The sequence below is a fragment of the Dipteris shenzhenensis genome, chromosome 28, assembly GCF_047967505.1.
Source record: "Dipteris shenzhenensis isolate YYH24624 ecotype China chromosome 28, Dip_SZ_1.0, whole genome shotgun sequence".
Taxonomy (NCBI): Eukaryota; Viridiplantae; Streptophyta; class Polypodiopsida; order Gleicheniales; family Dipteridaceae; genus Dipteris; species Dipteris shenzhenensis.
The window spans coordinates 38759745-38786183 of record NC_141623.1 but is presented as its reverse complement, the minus strand read 5'-3'; the positions used below and the strand labels follow the sequence as shown (position 1 = coordinate 38786183).

Below are 26439 nucleotides of genomic sequence, written 5' to 3'. Positions count from 1 at the left end.
TGGAGATGGGGGATGGCTATCCAAATCATGGTTGCCATTGTGATTAAGTGGGATTGATAGTATGGGTCTCAAAGGGTAGCATCACAAAAATGATTAACTAAAACCAAAGAGGTTGTACATGATGCCTTGAAGCTGAACCCAAGGGATCCGGCCATCTCGATGTTGATGGTTGGGTGTAGAGGAGGGCTTAAGCACTTGGGAGTGGAAAGAGCTGAGAATACTAGGCTCAAAAGTGAGGGAGTGGAAAGAGCTGAGAATACTAGGCTCAAAAGTGAGACACTCTAGCTAGCTGTCTATGGGAGATTGTCCATCGAATCTCTTCTTTCAAGCTGTCAAGCAAAAGCATACCCAAGATTTGTAGATATAGTGATGCATAAGGGAACTTGGTCTCAGAAGTCAACATAGGAGAAATAATTAACTACAACTAGAGAGACCGTACATGAAGCCTTGAAGCTAAACCCTAGGGTTTCGATCATCTTCATGTTGATAGTTGAATTAGAGGCATGAAGCTCTCAAGAGTGGAAAAGGGTTGAAAATGCTAGGTTGAAAAGTGGGAAACTCTATTTGTCTATGGGAGATTTTGTCCCTCTCATCTTTTCTTTCAAGTTGTTAAGTGCAAAAAACCCTAAGAGAGTGGATAGAGTGATGGATAAGGAAATTTGATTATCGAATTGTGGCATGTTGCATATATTTTTAAACGAGAACTAAGTGCAATTGTTAGTGACCCATGGTGGCAAATGATGGTTGGACTAGCACAATGTATGAGATTTTGAGTATGGTGGGATGTAGGATTATGGAAAGGCAATGTGTGGGTGTAGCAAGGATGTTCTTAGTAATGAGTTGTGGGAAGCCCTTAGGTCTATGGATAAGGAGAATCCTCGAGCCTTGATGGCTTTTTGTGGAGATTTTCTTACAATTTTGGGACATAAATGAAGGATGACCATATGGATTGTCAAAAAAGGTTCCCTATTAGAGGATGTGAATTTAGTTTGATGAAATTGTTCCCAAAAGGTAGTGTAAGCTGAAAGTGGGGGACTAGAGGCTGATCACCATGATTGTTGAAGCCAGATAGGGGTATTGCCACATGTGAAGTAGATACTACCCAAATTTGTGAAACATAATCTACGAGGCTCTCCTCTACGTATAACACATCTAGAATCGTAATATTGCCACAAGGACGCCTTACATGAGACTCAGAGATCATGAAACCAGTGAAAAGTGATCTAAGGTGCAAACCCTCGATGCAATGAATACCAAGCAACCTCTATTTGAAGGCAACTCCACCATGTTGAAGTTCCCTAATGAGATTGCAATGGGAGACCAAGAGAGAAGTTCCTCCCCTTTGTAGGTTGAGGAGACCAACCTTACGTCCACCAATCAATCAAATTATCTACTATGCTCTAGAGGGTATAATGAAACCGTGGCTGACCACTAGGGCAAGAAAAGAATCTAAAATTAAGATGCATGTTTCCCTCCTATTGCCCAAGCAAGAGACCAAAACGTATGATCTGAAAGCAATTTACCTAACTTTGAGCAATCTCTTGCATCGTCTTTGTGTTCCTGAATAAAAAGAATGTCCATAGATTCCCCTTGGATGAAGCTAAATATAAATCAACTTCCTTTGATGGGGATGAGGCACACCGCCAAGCCCTTGTATGTTCGAGCTAATAATCCTCATCGACAGAAGGAAGTAGGATGGAACACTTTACCCGACCTATTGACAAAAACAACTACGTCTTGAGTAGTAGACCTCTTGCAATAGGATGGAACACTTTACCCGACCTAGTGGAAAAAACAATTGTAGAGGAGGGACATTCTTTAAGAAGAGAATCCCCCATTCGTGGAAGATGGTGCATTGTCAATAGGGTACCACGATCTGCATCACCAGAGGTAGATGATACAACCTCCATCTCTCCAAGATTAACTAAGAGAGTGAAAGAGTTACTCAACAACATTTCTCCTTTGGACAATCTCTAGCAATATGTCCAAAGTTCCTACAAATTTGCTAATCCTATCTGCTCGTCGCTGTCTTGACTCTTTGCCGAAAAAGAGAACCATTTTGCCCCTGAAGCATAATGGGGTCATCTAAAATGTAAGGATAAGAAACGATGACCCTAACTTTGGGGATCCCATCATTGCCTCCACTACAAAAGGAGAAGAACTCAAGAGGAGGGAATCTCTGTGACCTGCCCAAAAAATGCTCCGATCATAGCAACACGTTGATGGTAAACCTGAGGAAGACTCGGGAACCTAATGGAGAGTAAAGAAACATGTCTGTCCTCCTCTTCCGATTCAATACCCAAGGTGAAAGCATTAAGAAAGATCCTCTTGGAACCAAGTGCCAAAGGACTATCTATAGCATTGTGCTTGTAGCCTTTGGTCAATCAAAAACCACCTGAAAAACCCTCATTATAATAAATGAATATATGAAAGCAAGGGGCAATGTTTGGAGATAAAGCAACAAAGCATTCGGTCCCTCGCTTGTGACCTGGAAGGGTGGGACCCTGGGTGTGAGCATACAGAGTGGTGGAGCTTTTCGAAAACGTTTAAGCATCAATTTTTTGACATTAGTGTATCTTATCTAGAAAGTATTTCTGTATCTATATCATGGTAGTAAAATGATGATTAGAATGATTCATATACCATGCAATTGTGGGACGTTGGATACATACCATGGCCTGTTCTAACATGCAAGCTCGGTATAGATTCAGAAAGTTCATCTCAAAGTTCAAACATTTTCCCTCTGAGTAAGAGGCCAAAATGCATAAAGTTATGCAGGCTATACACTGCACTCTTGCAAAGGTACGGCGGCTTATCCTTGCTTTGTTGTTTGCATGAAAAACCTATGTGGCCGTCTAGCATTAAAGTAGGGATCTCAAGATTTTATTACTTTCCCTTGTGACATCATCCTCGAAGGTAAGAAGTGATGCCAACAACCTAGCTGCTGCTACACGTTCCTGTAAGTTCAGAATGCAGACCATTAATAAAGATATAGAAAATAAAAAGTGATAAAACCCTCATTATAATTTCATCCCATCAAATGATTTTCAGCAATATCACACAAGTACTTCAAGATACATGAGGACTAGGATCAACTAACAATTCTATTCTCTTCCTTGAGTACAGCCCATTCAAAAAGAGACAAGAAAAAGCAATAAAATCTTCATTTAAAATTGACCCCACAAACAATTATCAGCAAGGTAACACGCGTACTTTAAGATACGTGAGGAATAGGGAAATAAACTACAGTGATGTTCTTAAAAACTGGGATCATAGCAGGCACTAAAATACACATGCATAAATAGTCCCACGATGCAGTCTATACCTCTGCAGAAGCCTTGCTTCTAACGACTCCACGAGAAAGGTTAAATAAATCAACCGCATATGGAATTACTGCCATTTTGAAGTTATGAACAGCTGTAAAGAGAATCTGCAGGCATGCTGACTTCATTTTGGAACCCACACCAACCTAAAAGGGCAATAACAAGATGTTAGTTTGCTCTCTCTCTCTCTCTCTCTCTCTCTCTCTCTCTAACATGGGGTACATACTCAGCTAAGTATGCATGCTGCTAAAAAGTTGATGGAACTCTTGACATACAGGTGGTAGGCAACTTCATTTACTGTATTCTACAAGGCAAGCATTCCCCAACATCTGGAGAGTTGGGCCTTGGAACTTCATGGATGTTCCACCCCGCTACCCACACAAGCTAGAGGTTACTGTGCTTTGCATTTTGCCTTGGAAGGGAGGCTTGTTGGGTGCCTTGGAAGGGAAGCTTCACCCACCCTCTAGGCGAGCATTGTGGATCATGCATGGAGAAAAGGCCAAGTCTGAATTCACCTTTTCACCGGATAAGCCTGGCAAGGAAGATTGGTGATAGGTTTGAGAATAGAGTCTTTCCATCCTCAGGTATTACAAGGCTACTGTCCCCCACAGGCAGTAGCTGCTTGGCTCGCTGCCCCCTACACAAATCTGTTGACTTGAGCCTACAAGTTTGGAGTGATGCCGGTGAAGCTTCTGCCATAGACTACTAACGCTCACCAAGGCTAGTTGCTCAAATTCTTCCTCATAGGCCTTCAGCTTTTGCAGGGTCTGTTCTCCATCCCTCCTATGGGTAGACAATATTGAGTTGGGACGTGCATGGCTTCCATGACCATGCATGTTAGGAACCATAGTAGTTGATCCTCAGATGAGAGTTGCACTGAGCCCTTGTTGGGTGCTACAAGAGAGCACATCTTTTCTCTAGAACATCTGGAGCCACAGCTCTTGGGGCATGGCCCTGAGATTTGGTCCCCGGTTTGGGACGGAGTGGTGGGCGTGAATTTCCAATGGATAGGCACCAGCTGCAGAGCTTTACAATCAAGGAGATCATATTAGAGGACGGCCATTTGGATGGGCGTCCACCTTTAGGATCTCAAGATTGAGATCCTCTTTGTACCCCTGTGTGCCATCAACAGAGGTGCACCCTTTTGACACTAGCTCACAGAACGTTTACCAAATATGGATTCCTGGTTTGGAGGCTGTAACATTCCTCAGACTTTGAATCCCCTCACGATAGCTCGATAGGAGGCTGTCTGGGGGGGGGGGGGGGGGTCCTAACACTTCTGAAGTATTACCGGAGGCCTAGGGCTACTGGTGCGAGAAGCAAGTAAGACATGCCATAGGTGTCACTGATGGTACGTAGGCGAGTGCTAGTCGATGGTGTCAACTATGTGCAAGCAGTACATAGAGGTGAACATGGGGAGGTGAACAGGGGTGAATAGGGGTGACCTAGGAGTGAACAGGGGTGACCTAGGAGTGAACAAGGGTGACCTAGAGGTGAACATGGGTAACAAAGAGGTGAACATGGGGAGGTGACATAGGAGTGAAATGGGGTGACCTACGAGTGAACAGGGGTGACCTAGAGGTGAACAAGGGTGACAAAGAGGTGAACATGGAGAGGTGACATAGGAGTGAACAGGGGTGACCTAGAGGTGAACATGGGTGAACTGGAGGTGACCTAGGAGTGAACAGGGGTGACCTAGAGTGAACATGGGTGACAGAGAGGTGAACATGGGGAGGTGACCTAGGAGTGAACAGGGGTGACCTAGGAGTGAACAGGGGTGACCTAGAGGTGAACATGGGTGACAGAGAGGTGAACATGGAGGGTGACATAGGCGTGAGCATGGGTGACCTAGGAGTGAACAGGGTTGACCTAGAGGTGAACATGGGTGATAGAGAGGTGAACATGGGGAGGTGACATAGGAGTGAAAAGGGGTGACCTAGGAGTGAATAGGGGTGACCTAGAGGTGAACTAGAGGTGAACATAGGTGACAGAGAGGTGAACATGGGAAGGTGACATAGGAGTAAACAGGGGTGACCTTTTGGGACCTGAACGGTGTACAAGAAAAATCTCCTCCGGTGTGGAGGGGTCAAGAATTTTCAAGTTCTTGACGGTACAAAAAGAGGCGGGTAACAAAAGATCCTAATGTTGCCGGCGAGGCAGTGGAAAGGACTGATGTTAACTGTGTGGAGTCTCCCAGTAACTTCCGGTAGTCCTCCCTAATGTGTGCATAACTGGGACACTGCAAAGCTATATGTGCCTCTGTCTCCACTATTTGAGAGTCACAAAATCTGCATATTCTGGCATGTCGCAGAAGATTCAACCACGCTCCCTTCTCAATTGCAAGCATGTGAGATCTAGTCCGGAATGTAGCAATATTTCTGCGATAGAGCAAGGGGATGGAAGTGCTGATGTATGCCTGAGCAGGGGCCTCTTTTGTCATATATGTGGACCAACATGTGGGGTTGATGTGATCTTGGTAATACTCCAGCTTCACCCTTTCTTTGTTGTTAGCCATTGAGTCTGTAGAGTGCTCAGTAGGGACATCTGAAACTCTTGGATATCAATTCTTGCGGGTGGCATAGTCAAGTATGAGTCTACATTCCATCTGCTGAACCACTTCCTTATATCTGTCCCCCATCCTGTGCAAATGATCTTGCTCTTATGATTCTTTTGAAGTTTCATGCTGGCCATCCATGCCCTGTGAGGTAATCTATCTGTTTGCATTTGTTGTACCTCCACTAAGTATTGCAGTACTCTAACCAAAGCATGGAACTCATAGGTCTCCTGCCTGTTTCTAATAGAGGTGAACATGGGGAGGTGACATAGGAGTGAATAGGGGTGACCTAGAGGTGAACATGGGTGAGCTGGAGGTGAACATGGGTGAACATAGGGTGAACCTGGGTGACAGAGGGGTGAAGAGGGATTAAGGAGAGGTGTGTGCCAGAGAAGGCAAGGGCTGTTTCCATCTTGCCAGAGAAGGAGAAAAAAAAACTCAGTTTTTTAGTGATCTCCCACCAAAAGAGCGCAATTGGGCACGCAATTGGGCAGGAGAGTAGAACCTAAACAAAGGAATACATTGTTTTTTTTTTTTTTTGAATGAATAAAAATTCAAATAATAGGAATGGAAATCCTTATCCAAAGAGAGAGTCAATGTGGATGATACTTCTTTACCCGTGAGCCATTTACGGGTGTTGGTAACTTCTTGCCCTCCAAGGTGGCCAAATAAACCCCTCCACTGGGAATAATCCTTGTGATAAAGAAGGGCCCTGTCCAGCCACTGACAAATTTGGGTTTATGCTTCAGGAACTTACTGGAATATAACAAGACCAAGTTGCCAACTTGGAATTCCCTCTTCCTGAGATATCTGTCATGCCATGCTTTCTGCCTTCTTTGCCAGACTTCCTAAGCAAGGATTGCTTCACGACGATGTTCATCCAAGGCTTCAAGATCCCATAATCCCTCAAGTGTGCATGCCTCCAAGTTATCATCCATCTCTGCCATGACCCTAGTGGTATTCATGTGGAACTCATAGGGCATAACCGCCTCCAGGCCGTAACTAGCTGGAATGGTGAATATCCAGTGCTAGCCTTGTATGCTGTTCTGTAAGCAAAAAGAGCGGCTGGTAGTAGAATATACCAATCTGCCAAGGAATGAAGGCATAACCGAACCACAATATGAGACATGGTCCGATTGGAGCTCTTGGCCAAACCATTGGATCGAGGGTAGTATGAACTAGAGGTCTTGTGAACAATTTGCAGTTGGGTGATGAGGTCAGTAATGACATCATTGAGAAAGTGGGTACCTCTGTCACTCATCAATTCCATAGGACATCCAAACCTAGAAATGATTTGATCATACAAGAATGAGGCCACAACTGGAGCAGTGCAGGTCTTCGCGGCGCCCTTCGCCTCCACTTATTTAGTGCCATAATCAATAGCAATCAGAGCATACTTGTTCCCTCTTCGAGTTGCAGGAGAGATGGTTCCAACAAAATCCAATCCCCATCTATAGAAGGGTGGTACAGGGCTGGATGGATGAAGGGGAAGGTACTCCCTTCGGGTAGGCTTCGGCCCCCCTCTTTGACATGAGTCGCAGCGGCGCACATAAGCATAGCAGTCTTGGAATAGCTTTGGCCACCACAACCCAGAGCGCATTATCTTCCTAGCAGTGGCCTCTGGTGCCATATGACCTCCCCCCATTCCTGAGTGAGCCTCTTGAAGGATGGCTTGTGTTTCATGAGGGAGCACGCACCTCCTTAAAATGTGGTCCTTCCCCAACTTGTACAGCTCCCGCGATCAGTTTGAAAGGAGTAGCCTGAACAATCTGCCTCTGCTTTTGTGCTGGAGTTAACCCTTTGGGGAACTCACCTGTAGACAACAAGTGTACAATGTTTGCATACCCCGTGCTCCATGTGTTCTCCTGTCTATTCCATGCACTCTTGACACTAGTTGGTTGCGAGGGTTGGTGCACCCCCTATACCTCTTAACAGTTGGACTGCTTCCCATGTGCACCAATGAGTACCGCCTGTGCGCCTGTGCACTACTTCCCATGTGCACCAACAGGTGTACCCGGTGCACCATTGTGCCAGTACTTCCCTCTACTTCCCTCTGATCAACTTTGACTATGGTGGGTCAAGGTTGAGGTTTGGCACTCTCTTTCCACCAGTAGTAAATAGGTCAAGTAGATGTAATAACAAGAACCAATTTGAATCTTGAATCAAGACTTCTTCATTCCATAATATTTTGATTTGGGTAGTTTAGACACTAGGTCAGGAAGAGGTCAAATATTAACAATCAAATATATTCAGATTTAGAACTACTCAAGATAACAATCAGCACCTTATTAAAAGAGATAGGAGTACTGACCTGAACAAATCCCATGATAGGAGACATCATTTGAGAAAGAAATGATTCTGTTTCCTGTGTCCTTATTTTCTGTGCAGCACTGATAAGGACATTGGCCATGCACAAACAGAATGCCATCCGAGTTGTTAAATCCTCATCGCATTTCTCTGCAATAGTCTTGGATGCAGATGCATCTACGTCTTCCCATTGATGGTTTGGTAGGAAAGGAATGTCCTCTCGTTGACCAACGATGCAGGAAATGACAGATGACAGAATGGACACAACTGGCTGTGACTGTTCGCCAGTGCATCCTGAAATACCTCAATTGTTACTATTGAAAGAAACCAATCTAAAACCCACTTGCAAGATAAGCATCCTCCTGATGTTTTTCAAATAAATGTGATTTCAATGATTTTGAGTTTAAAAATATCAAAAGAGAAATGAGGCATCTTATGGAAAATTAAACATAGATTTAAACTGCAGTTGATATAGCAGAAGATCTTACTTTCTTGTAAACCATCTTCCTGAATTTCTTCAATAATCAGCGAGCCCTTATTGCATTTTACCATGGAAGAATGGAGACGTTCCGAACCTCTTTCTACTGCCAACTCCGCACAGATCATCAAAGCAAAGCAATCGATGCAGCCATGCTGAGTCTTAAATGTATCTGCATATGATTCTTTACTCAGAAACTACAATAATACACAAACTTAGCTTTTAGTGTAGCACCAATCATAAATGCATTTGATCACTTCGCCAAGAACATACACAATTTCATTTTTATGGATATACGCCTATCAATGTCTTTTCCTCAAATTTTAAATTCTAGACCCACCATATGGTCACTTTGGTAGCCATCTAGCTTGACATTATGAGCAAGAGCACGAGGACCCTTGCAAGGCTTTTCAGCATCGCGAATGCTTTTGTAAGACCTGGCCTCTAGGCACCTTCTATTGTATCATGGATATAGGTATCCACTGATTGTAGAATAGTCCCGCAAACTAGCTCCTTGCAGCTTTTCATGGATTTTCATAGGCAGCAATCCAAGAACCTTGTGCACGAATCTGCAAGGGGTTGGCCCGCATAGGACCCTATCAGACAGCTGAGTCGTGAACCTTTTTAAATGCTTAAGGGGACATCAAACCATGTAAGGTTATCTAAACCATACTTTACCTAATTGAGTCGAACATAATGCATATTCAATGAAGGAAAATTTTTCCAGTAGAGAAACTTTCATGGACATTCAACTGTCATGCCACTTCATGTTATAATAACAAAGATCTTCACGGAAAAGTATCCTCACTTGCAAGTACCCATGGGATACTGAGCCCTAGGTCATGAAGAAAAGAAAGATTATGATGGAGTAGATTGGGTTTTTTTGGAGGTTACCCTTCTATGCTTTGGATTTCCACGTGCTTGGAGATCAGAGGGGTTTCTACTTTGTACAGATCAAGCAACAACCAGGTAATTATCAAAGGAGGCAGGGGAAGAAAGAAAGAAAGAAAGAAACTCTATTAACATCCATTGAGACCAAAAGGTCTATGGGACAGCAAGAAACCCTCTAGTACAACTGCTTTAGGGAGGGCGCATGGGAGCTCCCAAGGAGTGCAAAAGCAACCCCCATTTATTTAGAGTACCTACATAATAGTCTGAAAGAGTAATCAGCCATACATCAGTTTACTTGGCCTTGCTTCCAAGGTGGTGGTGGTTGACCAGATACTCCTGCCCATGGCATGGTTTGTTTGCTCTTGTTGATGCCATTCTAGGGATTGTGTCAGTCAGCACAAAAGACCGATAGGAAATCTTGTATGGAGTGGACTAGATAATTCGAGAGCTAGTTGACTTGGGATACCTTGATCTCTCCCACACGGGAACAAGGCCTTAATATAATAGATCTAGACTTGTAGAGCAGAGCCTTATTATAAAGCTAGCGGTCAAAGGGATTTTGTTAGGACAAGAACCTTGGAAGGATTTTTCATTCGATGCATACAGTTATGTTCTCCTTTCCACAGATGGAGATTGGATAGATAGTACCATGTGGATCTTCACCTCACTCCATCTCAAGGCTCCCTCTCCCTTCATGAAAGCTATCTTTCCACAGTTTGCTATCTTGAAAGCTTAGGCCAGCTTCATGAGCACTTTTCGGAGAGTTTCCCATTTCTCTCAGGAAGAGATCGATAGGTAGCCTGTCATGTGGAATGACAAGATACTTGGTGATCATGGCAGACCACTTGGTATTTCTCAATATACAATGGTCTAGATGGGAAAGAGGTGTTTCTTCCTCTGTGGGTTCTTGGAAGGATTTCAAAAACCTTCCAAATGATCGCAGACATCAATTAGTAAGTCACCTCAAACAATTCCAGAGAGAATTTAGCTGATTGATGCAACCATACTCTTGAATTGGGTTCATGTAGCTGACGGGTCTCACTTTTGGTCTACTTGGCTTGGGGCCTTTATGAGATCAAGGATTCCACTTCAAGTCATAGGACTACGAGGATCAGAAAATGATGGCTTGGTATTTGATGTTCACTTTAGAGGTAGGTTGTCCAGGTCTACCGATGATATCCTTATGGATATTCCATTTTAGCTTGTCACAGCTGTAGGTCTCTTTTTTGGCTTCAAGATGATATCTAGATCCTAACCCAAATCACATTCCCTTGGGTGCATGGAGGATTTGGCTCTAAGGAGGTATCTACATGAAGTTTTTGCAATGGGACCCTTGGGAGTGGGGGTGGATTGACGCAGGGTACCGAGAGAAGAGCCCGCCCTTCTTTCTTTACATGGTCACTAATGCACGAGGTTTCAGCTCAGTCTTAGAGATTGGAAGCCCACTAGAGCCCTTCATTGGAAGAATTTCCAGATTTCTGCTGACTTGCAATAATTTTTTGGAAGAGAGTGAAAATCTCTTAGGAATAGAAAAATCACTCAAAAATCCTTTTGGAAGAGACTTTGGAAATCCCTTAGGAATAGAAAAATCTTTTCTTTTGAGGCAAGTAATCTGTGCACTAATAAGGCCCAATAAAGTGATACCTTCATTCCAACACTTGATGCACCATCATCACAAAGCGCTATGGAATGTTGTTCAAAGTGAGAGAGTCTGCAAAATGTGTAAGCAATCAACCACTCATAGAAAAGACATGCACTGATGCACAAGGTGAAAGGTGAAACTGACCTACTTCCAATACTAGGGTGAAGATAGATCGGCATAAAAATAAAAGATGTTTGGAGATGTCCAATCAAAGGGGTTGCAACTCAAAGAGTAAAGCTAGATCAACATGAATAAAGAAGGATCTAAAGTTTTGCAATCGAAGAAGCTCCAAATCAACAAAGAGATCCATCTTCACCAAATGCACGAAGTCCAGCTAAGTCCATAACCACCCCAAAAGAGATCCTCCCATGGCCATCAGCCAAAGATGGTGGTATTGGATAGTGAATACGATGAAGGTTTGAACCAAGAAGAAAAGGAGGTGCAACAGCCATAGGTGGACCTAGAGCCACAATAGGAATACAAAAGGGGTCCTCATCCACCATCAAGGGCAAGGGCAAAAGACGCACTTGCATACAAGATGGAAGCATAGATGCCAACTAAGGAGAGAGTGAATGGGAGAAACATTGAAGGCCTTCCAAGGATTTTGGAAAACTTTTCTTACAAAAACTCCTCTCATATATATAATTTGTTGTGCTATTAGTTATGCTAACTACTCTCTCTATTCTTTGGTTTGTGCCTAGAAATCACCAAATACCCCTGGCATACAACTGTTGGCCCTCATTGAAGAGGCTATTTGCTTCCTTTTGGTCTAGATCTGTAGGTTTGGGCTGGTGCTCACTACATTTGGAGTGTGGCTAACAGTGGGGAATTGTGCCCATAATAGGACGGGGTGAGAAATAAGATATGCTAACTATGGGCATTGCTGAGAAAAGATGGAGGGCTGCTAGAAAGGTTGAGAGAAATGCATCTTCTGCCTTGGATCTACCACTGGCTATTGACATTGAAGGGGTTGCTGGGCTAACCGTTGGAGCTTCTGCTAGGGCTACTAGAACTATTGTTGCTACTGCTGGAACTGATGAATTCGAATGAGAAAGACAGAAATAAAGTTTATTAAAGTCTTCGGAAGACCGATGGGTCTATGAGACTGATAGAAAACTGATACAACAAGCAGAAAGGGTGGAGCTACTAAACAAGCATCATCACCCATGCTGAATGCTAAGTGCTAAGCAGTGCATAGTCATATCATCAATAATGGCATCATCGTCATCATCATCATCATCATCGATTCAATCACCATCAATCACCAACAAGGCTGGATGGTTGGCTCTGGTCAATGCAATGCGCCCCCATATGTGTGTCAGAGAGGCACTGATGTGTAGCCAGTGATGGAGTGCTAGTTACTGTCTGTAGGTGATGCGTGTCTCGGTCTCCTAGCAATGACTTTGCTCCTCACAAGGGCTATCATAACCCCTGCGGGTCGTGTCCCAGGCCTAAACATGGATGGGAGGTCATTCAATGTGATCTGCATGTCCGCTGTCGAGTGCGGCATGTCTCAGGATCTGGATCTGTACTGCGCCTGCTATCAGTGGCTGCGAGGCTCGTGCGATCTGATTGGAAGAACTTCGTGATCCTTCTCTGAGAAGGGTTCGGCCATGTGCCTGAAGATTGTCTCTGCGTCCTGAGTAAGTGCTCCATGTGGCAGATCGCCTCATGGATGAAGGTAGCGAGGCATCCCTAGTTTGGGTATGAGAGAAGTCTGGATAGTGGCCCAAAACCGGCCCTAAAAAGACAATGGTATCGACCGCGGATCTGTAGTACACAGGGCATTTGAACGCGAAGTGCTCCTCAGACTCCACCTCCTGTCGATCACATAATGTGCATAGGCCTGTCTCTCCCTGGGTATCCCCTCACCTCGTCTGCTCTTGATGCGAGTCGGTGTGATGAGACTTGAAACTGTCCGATAGAGATCCTTAGTGAGTGTGGCAAGTGGATCCGATGGTGGGACAATGAAGCCCTCCTCAGAGATGCATAGGCAGTGGTCTCTGTAGAAACTGAGCTTCATTGGAAGCTCCCTCGGCTCCAACTAGGTCCTTAATGTTGTGTAACTGTAGTAGATCCTCTTGAACGAACTGGTTGACCACATAGTACCCTAGTGGGATTATTTTATGGTCAATTTTTCCTTTCACCACCTCTACTAACTTGGTTTACATATGCTCAACCTAATTTTGCATGAGAACCCACCAGCCCGATGCCTTTTACACATCTTCCACCATCAACTGCAACCCGCCTCTATATTACAACTACTAAAAAGTAGATGTGTCCACATCCAAGCTCCAATCACCATCCAAACGTCTCATTGGCGACAGTCTTTGTCATCACTTCCTGCAATCAGGGTTCTCATACAAGCACATTTATTTATGAAATGTATAGTTAATACAAAACATCGTTTTCAAACAAAAGAAGAGGCTATTGCCGTGCTATTCTCTAGCTACCATCTCCTACCCTATTCATGCGAGCTACATATGTGCCTATCTGTGCCAGATTCTCCTACACATAGGTGTCCCTATACGTGCTCTACATGGCATTTTTATTCTTTACAAAAAGATATCAGTCGCACACAAAAAACCCATCATCGCTCCAGGCGAGCAAGTGAGGCATACCCCTGCTCAAACGGGCCTGCATCGTTGGCCTCATCATGTAAATCGAGGCAAAGAAGACGACACCCAGGTACGTATATGAGAAGATAATATCGACCGGTGATCCATCGAATGTGAATTGCTCTCTGTTCATGACTGCTCGAGATGTGTTGAAGATCATAACCTTGGTCTTGCCAAGGTTCACCTTCAAATCATGTGACTCACAAAAAACCTATAGTGCATCCAAATGTCGCTGGAGGCCCTTAGCAGAGGAGGACATCAGGACATCAGAACCACGTCATCTGTGTAAAAGAGAATTTGAATCAGAGTACCTGAAAGAGAGCAACCAGCCCCCCTAGTGATCCTATGAAGGTCCCGAGCTCATTTATGTAGAGGCCAAACAAGGTTGGTGATAGTGGGCAATCTTGTTTGACCCCAATGATGCTCATAATCTCCTCCGTCCATCCGGCACCTGTTGGAACTCGGCCTAAGACTCTCGTAGAGTGCCACAACAGCCCATATGATCTTCTCGTCATACCCCAACGTCTACAAGCGATGAATCATGAGGCGAGCTCATGGAACCGTGTCAAAGACTTTGCGGAAATCCACAAAGCAATAGTATACTCTCTGCTTCCGTGACCTGGCCTCCTTTATGACACGCTAAGTGCAAGTACGTGATCCGTGGCCCCATGGTCATGCTGAAATCTTGCTTGGTTGGCCCTTGGCTTTAAGTCCCTGCATCTTTGCAAACCTGCTGACCTCCGTGTCGAGTACTGATGCATAGATCTTGGACATGACATGCCCAATCATAATGGTCCTATAGTTTTTCGGGCTTATGGGATCTCCTGCCTTGGGAATGGGTGTGATAGTGTTAAGAATCCATGTGTGTGGGAAGCCAAGGCAAATTGCGTTATTGAAAAGCTTTGCTAAGATCGGGGCTAGGACAGCAATCCCATATGCGATAAACTCAGTGCATAGCCCCTCATGATCTTTTGCTCAGCCATTGTGGAGCTTCAATGCCGCATCCTTGACACCGCCATTGGTGAATTGAGTGCAAGTGGTAGGGCAAGGTGAGTGTGACAAGTCCAGGGCTGTGGCTGGTTGGGAATGTCATACAATCTACGTGTAGGTGTGCCAGACTTGAGTGTCAGTAGGGGTAAGGGTGACTTTCGCTCAAGGAACTTGCACCAAAAATCTTTGCAGGCGGACAAATGCCTGTTTCTTCCGACGTACAAAACGACGATACTCGCGTATCGTGTCGGGTTCACTCGGAAGGCTATATTTGGCCTCGAGTCGGAGTTGTCAGCGAGAAGCCTTACACTCTTCATTGTACCAACTATTGCAGGGCATAGAACCAAGAGGTGGAGGTCTAGTGGAACATGTGGTGTACGAAAAGGCATATAGGGCAGCCTAGTGGAGTGAGCGGCTAATCAGGGCGGCGTGGGCCTCTAGTAGGGGTATGTGGTCAATGCATGTGAGTAATGTGTATAGCCATGTGGTGTAAGTGGATGATAATTGTGATCAAAGTGGATATCATGATAAGTGGTGTACGTGGTCGGCGGTGTGTGTGGTGCTGTGAGACAGGAGGTAGAGATGTTGAAGAAGAGGAAAGTGTGGTCTACCCAAGGAGGAGTGGTGAAACAAAGAAATCAATAATGCATGATGTGAAGGCATGAGATCCCATGATGTAGTCAACTACGCTAGAGTCCCCTGCGTGTGGGAAACAAGTGAAGCCACCTGAGGAGTGTGAACAAAAGTGGAAAGAGCAAGAGTGAGAGTGAGCAAACGTAAGTGTACTGAATAGTAGAGTGAAATAAAGTGAGTACAAAGAGAAAGTGAGGGGTTTTGTCTAAGTGACAAAACCCTATCCTATCCACTAACCGTAGTTAGGGATTGGACTGTGGTTAGGGGAAAAAACCTCAATGAGGGAAAAGTACCCCTAACCTACTTATTACAATACATTGGCCATTGCCTAGAATATGATAATAATTCTAACACCCCCCTGCAGTGCCAATGTAGTGTACAAGGTAGTGATCAATCACCAAAAGAAGATAAGTTTAAGGCATTGTGAAATGCTTCAAACTTCTCACGAGGAAGTGCTTTGGTGAAGGTGTCTACAACATTGTCATGTGTTGACACATAGATCATACTGATCTCCCCTGCATGCAACTTCTCTCTAACATAATGATAATGAACCTCAATGTGCTTCGTGCGAGCATGAAAGACAGGATTCTTTGCCACTGCTATAGCACTCTGACTATCAGTGAGAATTGGAGAAGGACCCTCCAATAAGAGACAAGGATCAGCAAACAAACGTCGCAGCCAAACACATTCAATTGTCGCTGTGAAAGATGCCCTGTACTCAGCTTCACATGAGGAAGTAGCCACTATAGATTGCTTCTTGCTCAGCCAAGAAATGCAAGCTTTGCACAAAAAGCAACAATTACCACTAGTGGACTGCCTGGTATCATAGTCTCTAGCCCAATCTGAATCACTATAAGCATGCATTTGCAAGTCACCCCCCCCTGGGAAACATCAAGCCATAAGACTTTGTGCCTTGCAAATAACGGAAGATGCGCTTTACAGCCTACCAATGTGTTGTCTTTGGGTTGTGCATATACCTGCTCACCTGAGATACTGCATACTGAATGTCGGGCCTAGTATTGCACAAATAGATGAGGCATCCAACAGCCTGGCTGTAACGTGTGACATCCACTGATTCACCTGCATCATACATAGTAAGCTTTAGCCCCGGCTCCATGGGAGTGGCTATAGGCTTACAATCATGCATATTGAACCTATCCAAGAGCTTCTGCACATACTTGGATTGAGACATAACAATGCCACACTTGTCTTGTATAAAATGGAGTCTGTAGCAACCAATTCGGGACTGTTTTGGCTGCGTGTATCTCTTGAATCTCTTGTTCATCCACACCCGGTGGAGGTACAAAATCAGCCTATGGCTGAATCGAGGCATTGTGGATGAGGAGGTTGCTGTAAATTCTGATTTTCAGCATGAGTCTCAGGTGGGGAACAAAATGCTATAGGAAGCATCCCCTCAAAAACATCATGTGAAGAAGCTGGAATTGTAAATTCAGCATGTGTATGTGCTGAATTTTATGAAAATATAACATCTCTACTCACAAAAATCTTGTGAGAAGCAAGATTGTAGAAGCAATAGCCTTTGCTTTGTGCACCGTACCCAACAAAAATGCAATAGGACTTCACATTAAAGAGGATCTCATTCACTTACAAAGGGTCTCATTCATCTTATCCCAAAAGGAGGTTGCAGAAATTTTACTTTCCAATGGAGATCCACTACTTCATTAGGAACTTTTTATAAGATTTTGCAATCACTCTACGTTTGTAGCCCATTCTACCTGATCTTATTCATGATATGTAGACTGGTTTTGTGCATTGCAGAAGCATATTTTATATTGGTTTTTCCTTCTAGGAAGCTTCTAACTAGGCTATGCAGAGTGGCCAACGTCTTGCCATTCTACTCTTGGATTTTGAAAAGGCATATGACAGCGTAGATTGGATATTTTGGAAGGTATCCTTGCATGTTTTGAATTTTAAGATACATGAACTACAGGGGTCTCCTCCTTATACAAATCAGCCCACAACTAGGTACTTATCAAAGGAAGAAGGAAGAGATTTCAAATTTCTAGATAGTCCATCAGGGATGCTCTCTTGTCCCTTTCTTGTATTTATTTGTGGCTGAAGCAATGGGCAGATTGTTTAAATCCCAGGCAGACATTGTTCAGCTGAGCTTCCCTTAGACACAATGAGGGCCTCTTGGATAGTGAGCCGGCTGATGATACTGCTATTTTTTGGATGCCAACACACAAAATCTCATATCCTTTAGAGCAGCCTTGGATTTGTTTTGCCTTGCAGCAGGTGCACACATTAATTGAAACAAATCCAATGGTTTTTGGATTAGTGATGAGGACACCCCAGCTTGGGGGGGGGCTACTTGGATCCAGAGGGGTTACTTGGTATTTGGGTTGCCAAGTTGTCGTGGGCATATCTCCATCGTAGCAATTCACTCTGACATTGTCAGGAGGAAGCTTCTTTTTAGGAGCTTAGCCAAACTTGACCTCACCTCCAGGGTAGTGGTGGTCAACCAAGTGCTACTGAATACACGGCTTGGTTTGTTTGTTCTTGTTGGTACCATTCTAGGGACTACATCACTGAGCTCAGAAGACCAAATCGTGTAGATACCACAGCTAGGGTGGCTTGGGGAGACTCTAATTCTACCCAAATGGAAAAGTGGACTCAATATAATAGATCCAGATTTGCAGAGCAGAGCTTTATTATGCAAGGTCGTGGTCAAAGGACTCTTGCTGGGATAGGAACCTTGGAAGGAACTCTTTATTAGATGCATGTGCCCATAAAGTATTTGTAGTGGGGAGTGGAAATGGATCAATGCAAGGCACCGAGGGAAGAGCCTCCCCTTCTTTCGATACATGGCTACTAATGCTAGAAGGTTCCAGAGGTTGGAAGTCCACCAGAGCTCATTGCGAAAATTTTCACATTATGCTCATGTGCAAAATTTCTATTGGAAGAGGCTTTGGAAATCCCTTAGGAATAGAAAAATCACTCTTTTCTTTTGGCTCTCTACATGGAGGGACTGTAGTGAGCCAGTGGAGGACGAGGTTTGGGACAGATTGCACTTGTCCTCGTTGCTGTTATACTGCTGAGTCTATTCATAAATGCCTATGGGACTAAAGATAGGCAAGGATCAATTGCTAGACTTTTGAGTACCTTTATGTGTTCTCCTTTACCTAGGGCTTGGTAGCATGGCTCTCTCTTTTTAGGGCCTCACGTATTTTAAAGAGACATGACTCTTCTCACGCTCTCTCATCTCGACTACATGTGGTTGAGTCATGTTCTATGGACGATGATCTCTATACAGACCTGTGTATGCTTCAGTGGATACTTTGTGGGATCTTCTGCTGAGCACAGCAGTGTCACATATTTGGAGATCCAGATGTACAGAGGCTTTGGATGGTTCCCAAGTCCACCTAGCTCACACATTGGCTAGTATCTAGATAGCACACCTTGATAGCATCTAGGGGACTATATAGGGACCTTCACGAGTAGCCTCTACCACAAGGAATGTTTTCTTGAGGGAGTGGAGCAGCTCCACTTTCTTCTCGAAAGTCTCAGATGGCACTATCAACTTGAATCTTGGTTATTTTCCAGCTCTTTTACTACACGAGCTTGATTTTGTTATGTTCGTTCATGCATTGCATGATGTACTTCTCCCTTGAGCTTCACTCTTGGAGTTTCATTCATACATAATAGAAGTCTCACTTTTGCAAAGAAAAAAAAAGGAAAAAAAAAAGAAAATACTACAGAAACTATGGCGAGACCCAAGGACAAAAAATGCAGTTTTACAATAGGAAATTAATCCGATGGACAAATATGAAATGCTCACGGAGGATATATCAACGTTCAAAAGGCATTTAATCTGCAAAATAAGGACCAGCTCACACAATATAGAGGTGGAGAGGGGCAAGTGGGCAAGACCCAGGATCCCCAGAGAGATGCAAGAATCTATGAAATCCAAAACGAGCACATGCTCCTACAATGTTGAGCCTATGCACACATCAAAGAAAACTATAGTGACAACAGTGACAACCTAAAAACCTTGTTGGAACAACCAACCAAAAATCTATCTAAAGTAAGTCTTGGGACACCGCAACAAAGTCCTTGGGCTAGCACAATAGTTAGCTAATCAAATACTCACAACATAGCAAGCTTTGTAGAGATTTTGTTTCTCTGGATGTAAAAAGACCACTATTAGTTAATAATGGTCACTAGTGGCATAGACCATAATCATATCATATCATCTCTCTCTCTCTCTCTCTCTCTCTCTCTCTCTCTCTCTCTCTCCATACATTTCGGACATTTTTAAAAATAAAAAATAAAAATACATCCCAAGTCTCGGACTTGGGAGGGGGACCAGGAGATCTCCACCAAGATCTAGTTCTATCACGACCACTTCCTGAGAGTATCGGAGGAGGGATTCATCATTAGACCCCAGTATCTCGAGACAAAGGAGTCTCACATGCACTGAGGATTGCCATTAGGCAGATGCAAGTTTCGTCCCATCGGCTGAGGATTGAATCGGGTAGAGCCGCAGGTATATCCAAAGAGTAGTGGATTTGCATGTTATGCACACTGGGGGTGGTTGAGACAAAGGAGCATTTTCTTTGTGCCTGCCCAGCCTACTATGAGATCCGGGGATGCTACCACTGTCTCTACCTAGAGGGAAGCAGCTTCGGTCCACTCTCATGATTGATCAACTTCCATGACCAAGTCTACATTGGGCTCTATCTGATGGAGATGCACCGACACAGGGAGACACTACTACTACAGAGAGCAGAGAGCAGCAGGAGGCGACTAGGCCACAGGATATAGAGGTTGACCGAGCATAGCGACGTGTCATAGACTTCCATACATTTGAGTCAGCTCCGGGACACAACGGAGTCGAGGAGAAGGAGCTAGCTGATATGAGGGCAACATGGATTAGTAGGGAGAGCCGAAACGGTGCCACCGAGAGAAGGATGCAAAGACTGCGCACAAGACAGAGAGCGCCTAGAGCACATTCTATTGAGGTCTGACCTATCACAGCTTTCCTTAGGGGAGACCAACAAAGACGAGGGTCACTGTGGACATAGGTCAGCAAGTTCAAAGATCGAGGGGACCGCATCCCCTACCATAGCGTGAGACAGCTCGACAGTCGCTAGGATATCTTCACGGCTCACCGGAGAGCCACCACTGTGCCAGGCTTTGGTTTCTAAGTCCTAGCTCTCATATTGCTTCAGTTTGCAGTTTGTATTTGATTTTGATTTTGATTGAGCTCTTGAGCTCAGTAGATTAGCATAATAGATCAGTACTCAGCAAGGGCCCTAGCGCACCCTGTGCTCCAGCCCACTGAGGCTTGTGTAAGTCTTCTATTTGTGCACATTGTCCCATAGGCCCGCAAGGCCTCCCGCGGACAGTAATACATCTCTCTCTCTCTCTCTCTCTCTCTCTCTCTCTCTCTCTCTCTCTTTCTCTCTCTCTCTCTCTCCCTCTCTCTCTCACCAAGGAACTCGGAATCCTATACAGGTTGTGACATTGTCTTCTGCACAGAGACACATCAGAGTCCGAAGCGCCCACTACCAGTAGTCAGTGGGTACACATGGGAGTCACCCTACAGAGATGAGACTAGGGACATAGGGGGGGTACAAGGGTCAGGAGGAGTAGCAGTTCTTTACAGATTCACCCTTTTGGGGACCATTTTAGTAGAGCAGAGAGATGCACATTCCACATTTCTTTGGATCCGGATCCGACACATGGCAGCCGGAATCTATTTGTTGCAGTATGCTACTTCCCTCTTGAAACCTCCCACTTTGCTAGAGATATTTGAGATAAGGCTGAGACATCTCCATTTGTAGCTCTCTATCAGTCCATTGTTGACTTCTCGAGCCGCGGAGAAGTCCTCCTAGTTGGGGACTTCAACACGAGGACAAAAACCCGTCAAGTACCACTCCTCGACTTCAAGGATGATTCCATTCTACTGCCAGACATTGACCTTGAGGGAGCACGTATGCTTTGGGTTTCGGTTGACAGACAAGGTCCGGTCACATCTTATGGGCAGGCCCTATTGGATCTCAACGGGATGCATGATCTTATTATTTATAATGGTCTTGATAGATGGCCCGCCTCAGGTGATCTCACATGCTTTCCACATGGGGGAGGCTCTAGAGTTGTTGATCACATCATGGGATCCCTTGCCTTCACATCTCGCATCACTGATTTTACTGTGGCCCCTCTTCCCCTCGGAGCTGATCACCTACTTATTCTTTAGTATTTCCACTCTCTGTCGCACAACACCTTCCACCCCATTGATTTCTTACTCCACCTATCATGACATACGCTTCGACCACGATCACTCACCTATTTACTCGGGCCGTCTATACATACTTCTCGCTTATATTGACTTCACACCCCTATTAGAGGACCGTGCTGCTCTGATCACTACACGAGGTTGTCCTTCACGCTTTCCCTCACATCACTCACTCCACCCGCCCACCACCACCCAGGACCGTACCTTGTAATAGCTGGTTCGATTATGAGTGCAAGGCTTTACGCCGTCAACTTAGATTCGAAACCAAAAACAATCTTCCGAGTGAACCAGAGACACTACACGAGTATCATCGCCTGGTAGTAGAAAGAAACTAGATTTTGTTCGCCGGAACAAGAAGGAACTACTGAACATTTTGTTTAGCAACAACTCAAGGACTCTTTGCGGAGATTTCTAGATGGACACTCACCACTCACTAACACTCAGGTCCGGCATAACTATGCATGCACACTATATAACATCCCAAATCAGCCAGTTCCTGACCTCACATATGCCATGACCCACATCCTGCACCCTCTTCACTAAGCGGGGAGTGAAGGATTCTGTAATGAAACTTCATAACGGCCGAGCAGAGGATCATAAGGGGCTATGCACTGAGTTCATTGCATATGGGATTAATGTCGCATTGGGCTAGTAAGCATACTGACCCAAAAACGTTTAAGAAGAATTTCGTTTGGGCAACGTTTGTGGCCGACCTCAAAGCCCATTTTCTCCCACTCCAATATATGCTTAACTTGGAGGATGAGTTTGCTCGTCTCTCCCAGAATGGTTTGCCTGTGTTGACCTACAGTAATAAGGTCATCACACTGGCGCAACAGTTGGGCGTGACGGAGAGCGCCAAGATGAAGCAATTCATTCGAGGTTTGGACACGAACATACGTTTTACCTTTCGGAACTTCGACCCGCCAGATTATGAGCGGGCGCTGACTCTCGCACAGAATCAGGAGATGATGCTAAACGGGGGAAAGCCCAAGCAGGTCCAGAAAGATTCCAAAGCCCCGCAGCAGTCAAACGACACAACGGGTAAGGATTAGAAGAAGGACAACCAGTTCCAAAAGAAAGACGGCCAGGCTTCTGGTCAAAAGAGGGAGTCCAAGCCAAAGATGACTCCGGATGAGAAGGCTAAAGCGGGTATTACAGGAGGCTATCTACAGCCTGACGAGCAAAAGCGGTATCACCAAGAACATCGCTGCTTTCATTGCCACCACATCGCTGGGCATGGCAAGAAGGATTGTCCGAAGTGGCTTGCCGAAAAGGCTGCAAAAGCACCTACTTCGTCCATCGCTAATGTATTGGCTCTTCCAGCTCCACCTCCATCCTCAGCTACGAATGCTATCTTCCCTGCTTTGAACGTCGTTCCCACGGTGGTCTTTCAAGGTAAGAAGGAGGGCGATTTCTCAGATCAAAAGAAGGCGCTCATTCGAGCGTATGGCACAACTAACGGGCATCAGTTTATTGTCCTGTTCGATATGGGGAGTTCAGAAGATGCCATCTCCCCTCAGCTTGCCAAGATAGTGGGGTGCACCTTGGTGCCTCACGAGCTTGCAGTGGACGGGTTCACGCCCGGCTTGCGCACACACATCACGCATAATGCCATCCAGTTCACTTTTTCAGTTCAAAAGGCCATGTTTACGCGGGATTTTATATTGACTCCTTTGATGGGGTGCGACATGATCCTCGGGATTCAATGGTTCCGTGAGCATGTTCCAACGCCTGATTGGTGGCAAGACACCTTCACGATTGTGGAAGGTTTACCTGAGCCTGCCGTGATACGCGATGATCGGAGCATACCAGGGATTCCATTAATCTCTCATATTCAAGTAGGTTGCGCCGTCCACAAGGGTGCCATGTGTGCACTTGTCTATGTCCAGTGCTAGATCACTGCAGTTCAAGCCGCTCCTTCGATGGGGCAAGCAATGGTGAATCTACTCCACAAGTTCAAAGACTTCATGCTCCGGATGATCTGCCACCCCAGCTACCTCCCAACCGACCGGAAGACCATCGCATCGATCTACTTCCGGACTCAACACCTCTAAGTAAGTTCCCTTATCGACTTTCAAAGTCTATGGAGGGGGAGTTAGAACGTATGCTCGTTTCCTGCAAACAAACGGCCAGCGTTGAAGATGTAGCTCGTTTGTTTATCAAGTATTGGTATCCCATTGGAGGGTTGCCAAAGACCATCACATCCAACAGGGACTCTAAGTTTACGTCTAACTTTTGGTGAGCCTTGTTTGATAATTTTGGTACTAAGCTGCAGATGTCCACAGCACTTTCCATCTGCAATCGAACGGCGAGACGGAAAAGTATAATGGTATGGCATTGATATTTTGAAATCATATTGTCATGATGCTCAGGGAAAGTGGGAGCAGTTTCTTCCGCTTGTGCAGGCCATTTTGAACGATACCTATTCTTCGAGTATTGGTCGTACACCTTATGAAGCGGCGTTTGGACAGCGATTTACTCACTCGTCACCCGGATGGTGTCTCCATCTCTTGAAGCCAACAAAACCACCAAATCCATGGCAGAGATTACGGAGTCCGTGAAAAGCCGCATTGCCAAAGCTCAAGCATCGTATACACGCCAAGCTAACAAATCCAGACGAGATGTCCAGTATAAAGAGGGTCAATGGGTGTATTTACGCATTATCAAGCAACGATTGAAGCAGGTGGGCAAGCGATGCCCTAAGCTGTCCTTCAGGAGCTTCGGACCATTCCCTATTATTCAAAAGATCAACGATGTCTCAATGAAGTTACGCCTACCAGACAGTTGGACTATGCACAACGTGTTCCATGTAGCTTGGTTGAAGCCATATTTTGGGCCTCCTCTTTCAGAGATTTCCGACGAGCAACAACCTGAAGTTCTTGATGAAGCCGAAGTTTTGCAGCCAGAACAGATCCTTCTTCATAAATTCAAGCATGGGTCAGGACGCAGGATCCGGGAGTTTTACACCAGGTTCCGTGATCGAGGTACCCATGAAGCAGTGTGGTTGGACGAAGATTTTTTCCAGGAGTTTCCCCAGATATTGGCGGACTACTTGGAAGCAATGAACCTACCGCCAAGTTAAGAAGGAGGGAATGTCACATGCACCCCTGCACTTGGGTGCAAGGTGACACACTGGCTACATCGACAAGTGCATTATAGTTCCCAGATAGGAGATTTTGTCGTATGCTGTGACCCCTTTGTGAGCCCTTGTCCAGGGACAGTCAGGCACAAGCTACGTAGGTCAGTCTCTCAGCCTTAGGTCAAGTCGGTAGTCAGTTCTTGTTCACTAGTACCCACTGGAGAACAGTAGGTTAAGTGTTTCCATCTTATAGTTTAGGTTAGCCTAGGTTAGGAGTCCCTTTAGGGCCCCCAAAGGCTGGACAGGTAAGCAGGGAAGGCAGCCTGCAAAGGCTGCCCAAAAACTCCCCTAGCAAATGAGCCAGGGAGGGCTTTTTATAGGCTGGTTGTAGGCCAGCCAGTCTGTAAAACAGACTGAGTCTATAATACAGACTGAGTCAGTCTGTTTACAAACTGGGTTGGCTCAGTCCAGCCCTATAAAAGGGCCCCTTGGCTGCCCTCTTTTCTCATTCAGTTTGCTCCTGCCTTCAGTCCTCTTACAGCTCCACTTCAGCCTCCTGCCCTTGAGATCCTCAGATCTGGCCCTGCTCTAGCCTCAGTCCCTTGGCCATCAGTTCAGCCTGATCTGAAGGTGACCACGCAGCACAACAGTCGGAGGTTTGGACCAGCAAACGGAGAGAGGTTTGGACACTGTTTCCTCAGCTTTCTTAGCTCTCTTTTATAGTTTACACAGCTCACTTTCAGCTCTATATTTCCGTCATCTCTCAGTTCTCTCATAGGATCTATCACTTCTAGCTTTTCACTCTCTCACTCACACAGTAACCCTGCATTCCGCTAGACAGCACAAGCCTCTTCCTTGCCTTGCAGAAGCGTCCTACATCATCAGTGTGGACAGCATCAAGGTCTCAGTATTGGTTGGCGTTGCCTCTCAGGTCTTTGGGTCTACTATACGAGTGCATAGTGAGCTCTTCAGAAGCGTGTTCCGTGCTCTCTTGAAGAGTGTTCTTTGTATTTCTCAGTTCTCCAAGTATAAAGCAAATTCTCCCCTGATTGGGGGAGGGGGCCCTCAGTGGGTATAGGAACTCAATCAGTTGTCGACTCTACTCTCTCTCTAACCTCATCTCCTTCCTCTCTCTATGGTAAACAACGCTCATTTCTCGCTAAAGGTTTAAAGAAGGTCTTGCTGTGAATTACACGATCAGATAACCATTGCATGTTACAAAGTCGATCCATCTGAATGCCGTGATTGGCAAACCATGTGGTGATGCATGCAAACCATGCTGTATCTACCACTCTCTACTAGTCATATGGAGGACTCTAGTGCCAACCTCGAAAGTCTCTCGTGAGGTACGTCCCAAACTCTGTGGAGGAAAGTCACTGTCTAAAAAATGGCATCAACCTGGAGAGGGGTCATGGCAAACTCTGCCTCTTAGTCCGTAGCCCCTCATGGTCCTGTGCTCTGTGGTTATGAAGCCGGCTGAGTGCACCCCGCACATTCTGTGCAGTGAACAAGTGGCAAGTGGTGGGCCTGGGCATAGTGGACATATCAGGTGGTACTTGCATCTGGACATCATAAAGAGAGCATGCTTCCAATGTGAAAGGTTTTGCAAATCCTGTTGTTTTCTTTATTGGACCCTCAAAAAAACATGTTGCCAGGGAAGCGGAA

The 26439-nt window shown here is 45.2% G+C and overlaps 1 protein-coding gene across 7 annotated transcripts in view; it reads right to left on the bottom strand.

The window, feature by feature from the left end:
• Window positions 1-2514: 2514 nt before the first annotated feature.
• Window positions 2515-26439, bottom strand: part of LOC147883546 (uncharacterized) — a 37239-nt gene continuing 13314 nt past the window's right edge. For 5 of the 7 annotated variants that reach the window (XM_087400003.1, XM_087400002.1, XM_087400004.1 and 2 more), the window contains 4 exons: window positions 8673-8834; window positions 8189-8478; window positions 3326-3469; window positions 2515-2957 (listed from right to left, as the gene is read on the bottom strand). In XM_087400003.1, coding sequence (XP_087256129.1) covers window positions 2862-2957; window positions 3326-3469; window positions 8189-8478; window positions 8673-8834 — 692 coding nt within the window. In that variant the 3' untranslated portion in view covers window positions 2515-2861. Of the gene's footprint in view, window positions 2958-3325; window positions 3470-8188; window positions 8479-8672; window positions 8835-9002; window positions 9139-26439 lie in introns of those variants that run through there. The other 2 variants (XM_087400007.1, XM_087400008.1) reach the window with 2 other exon arrangements.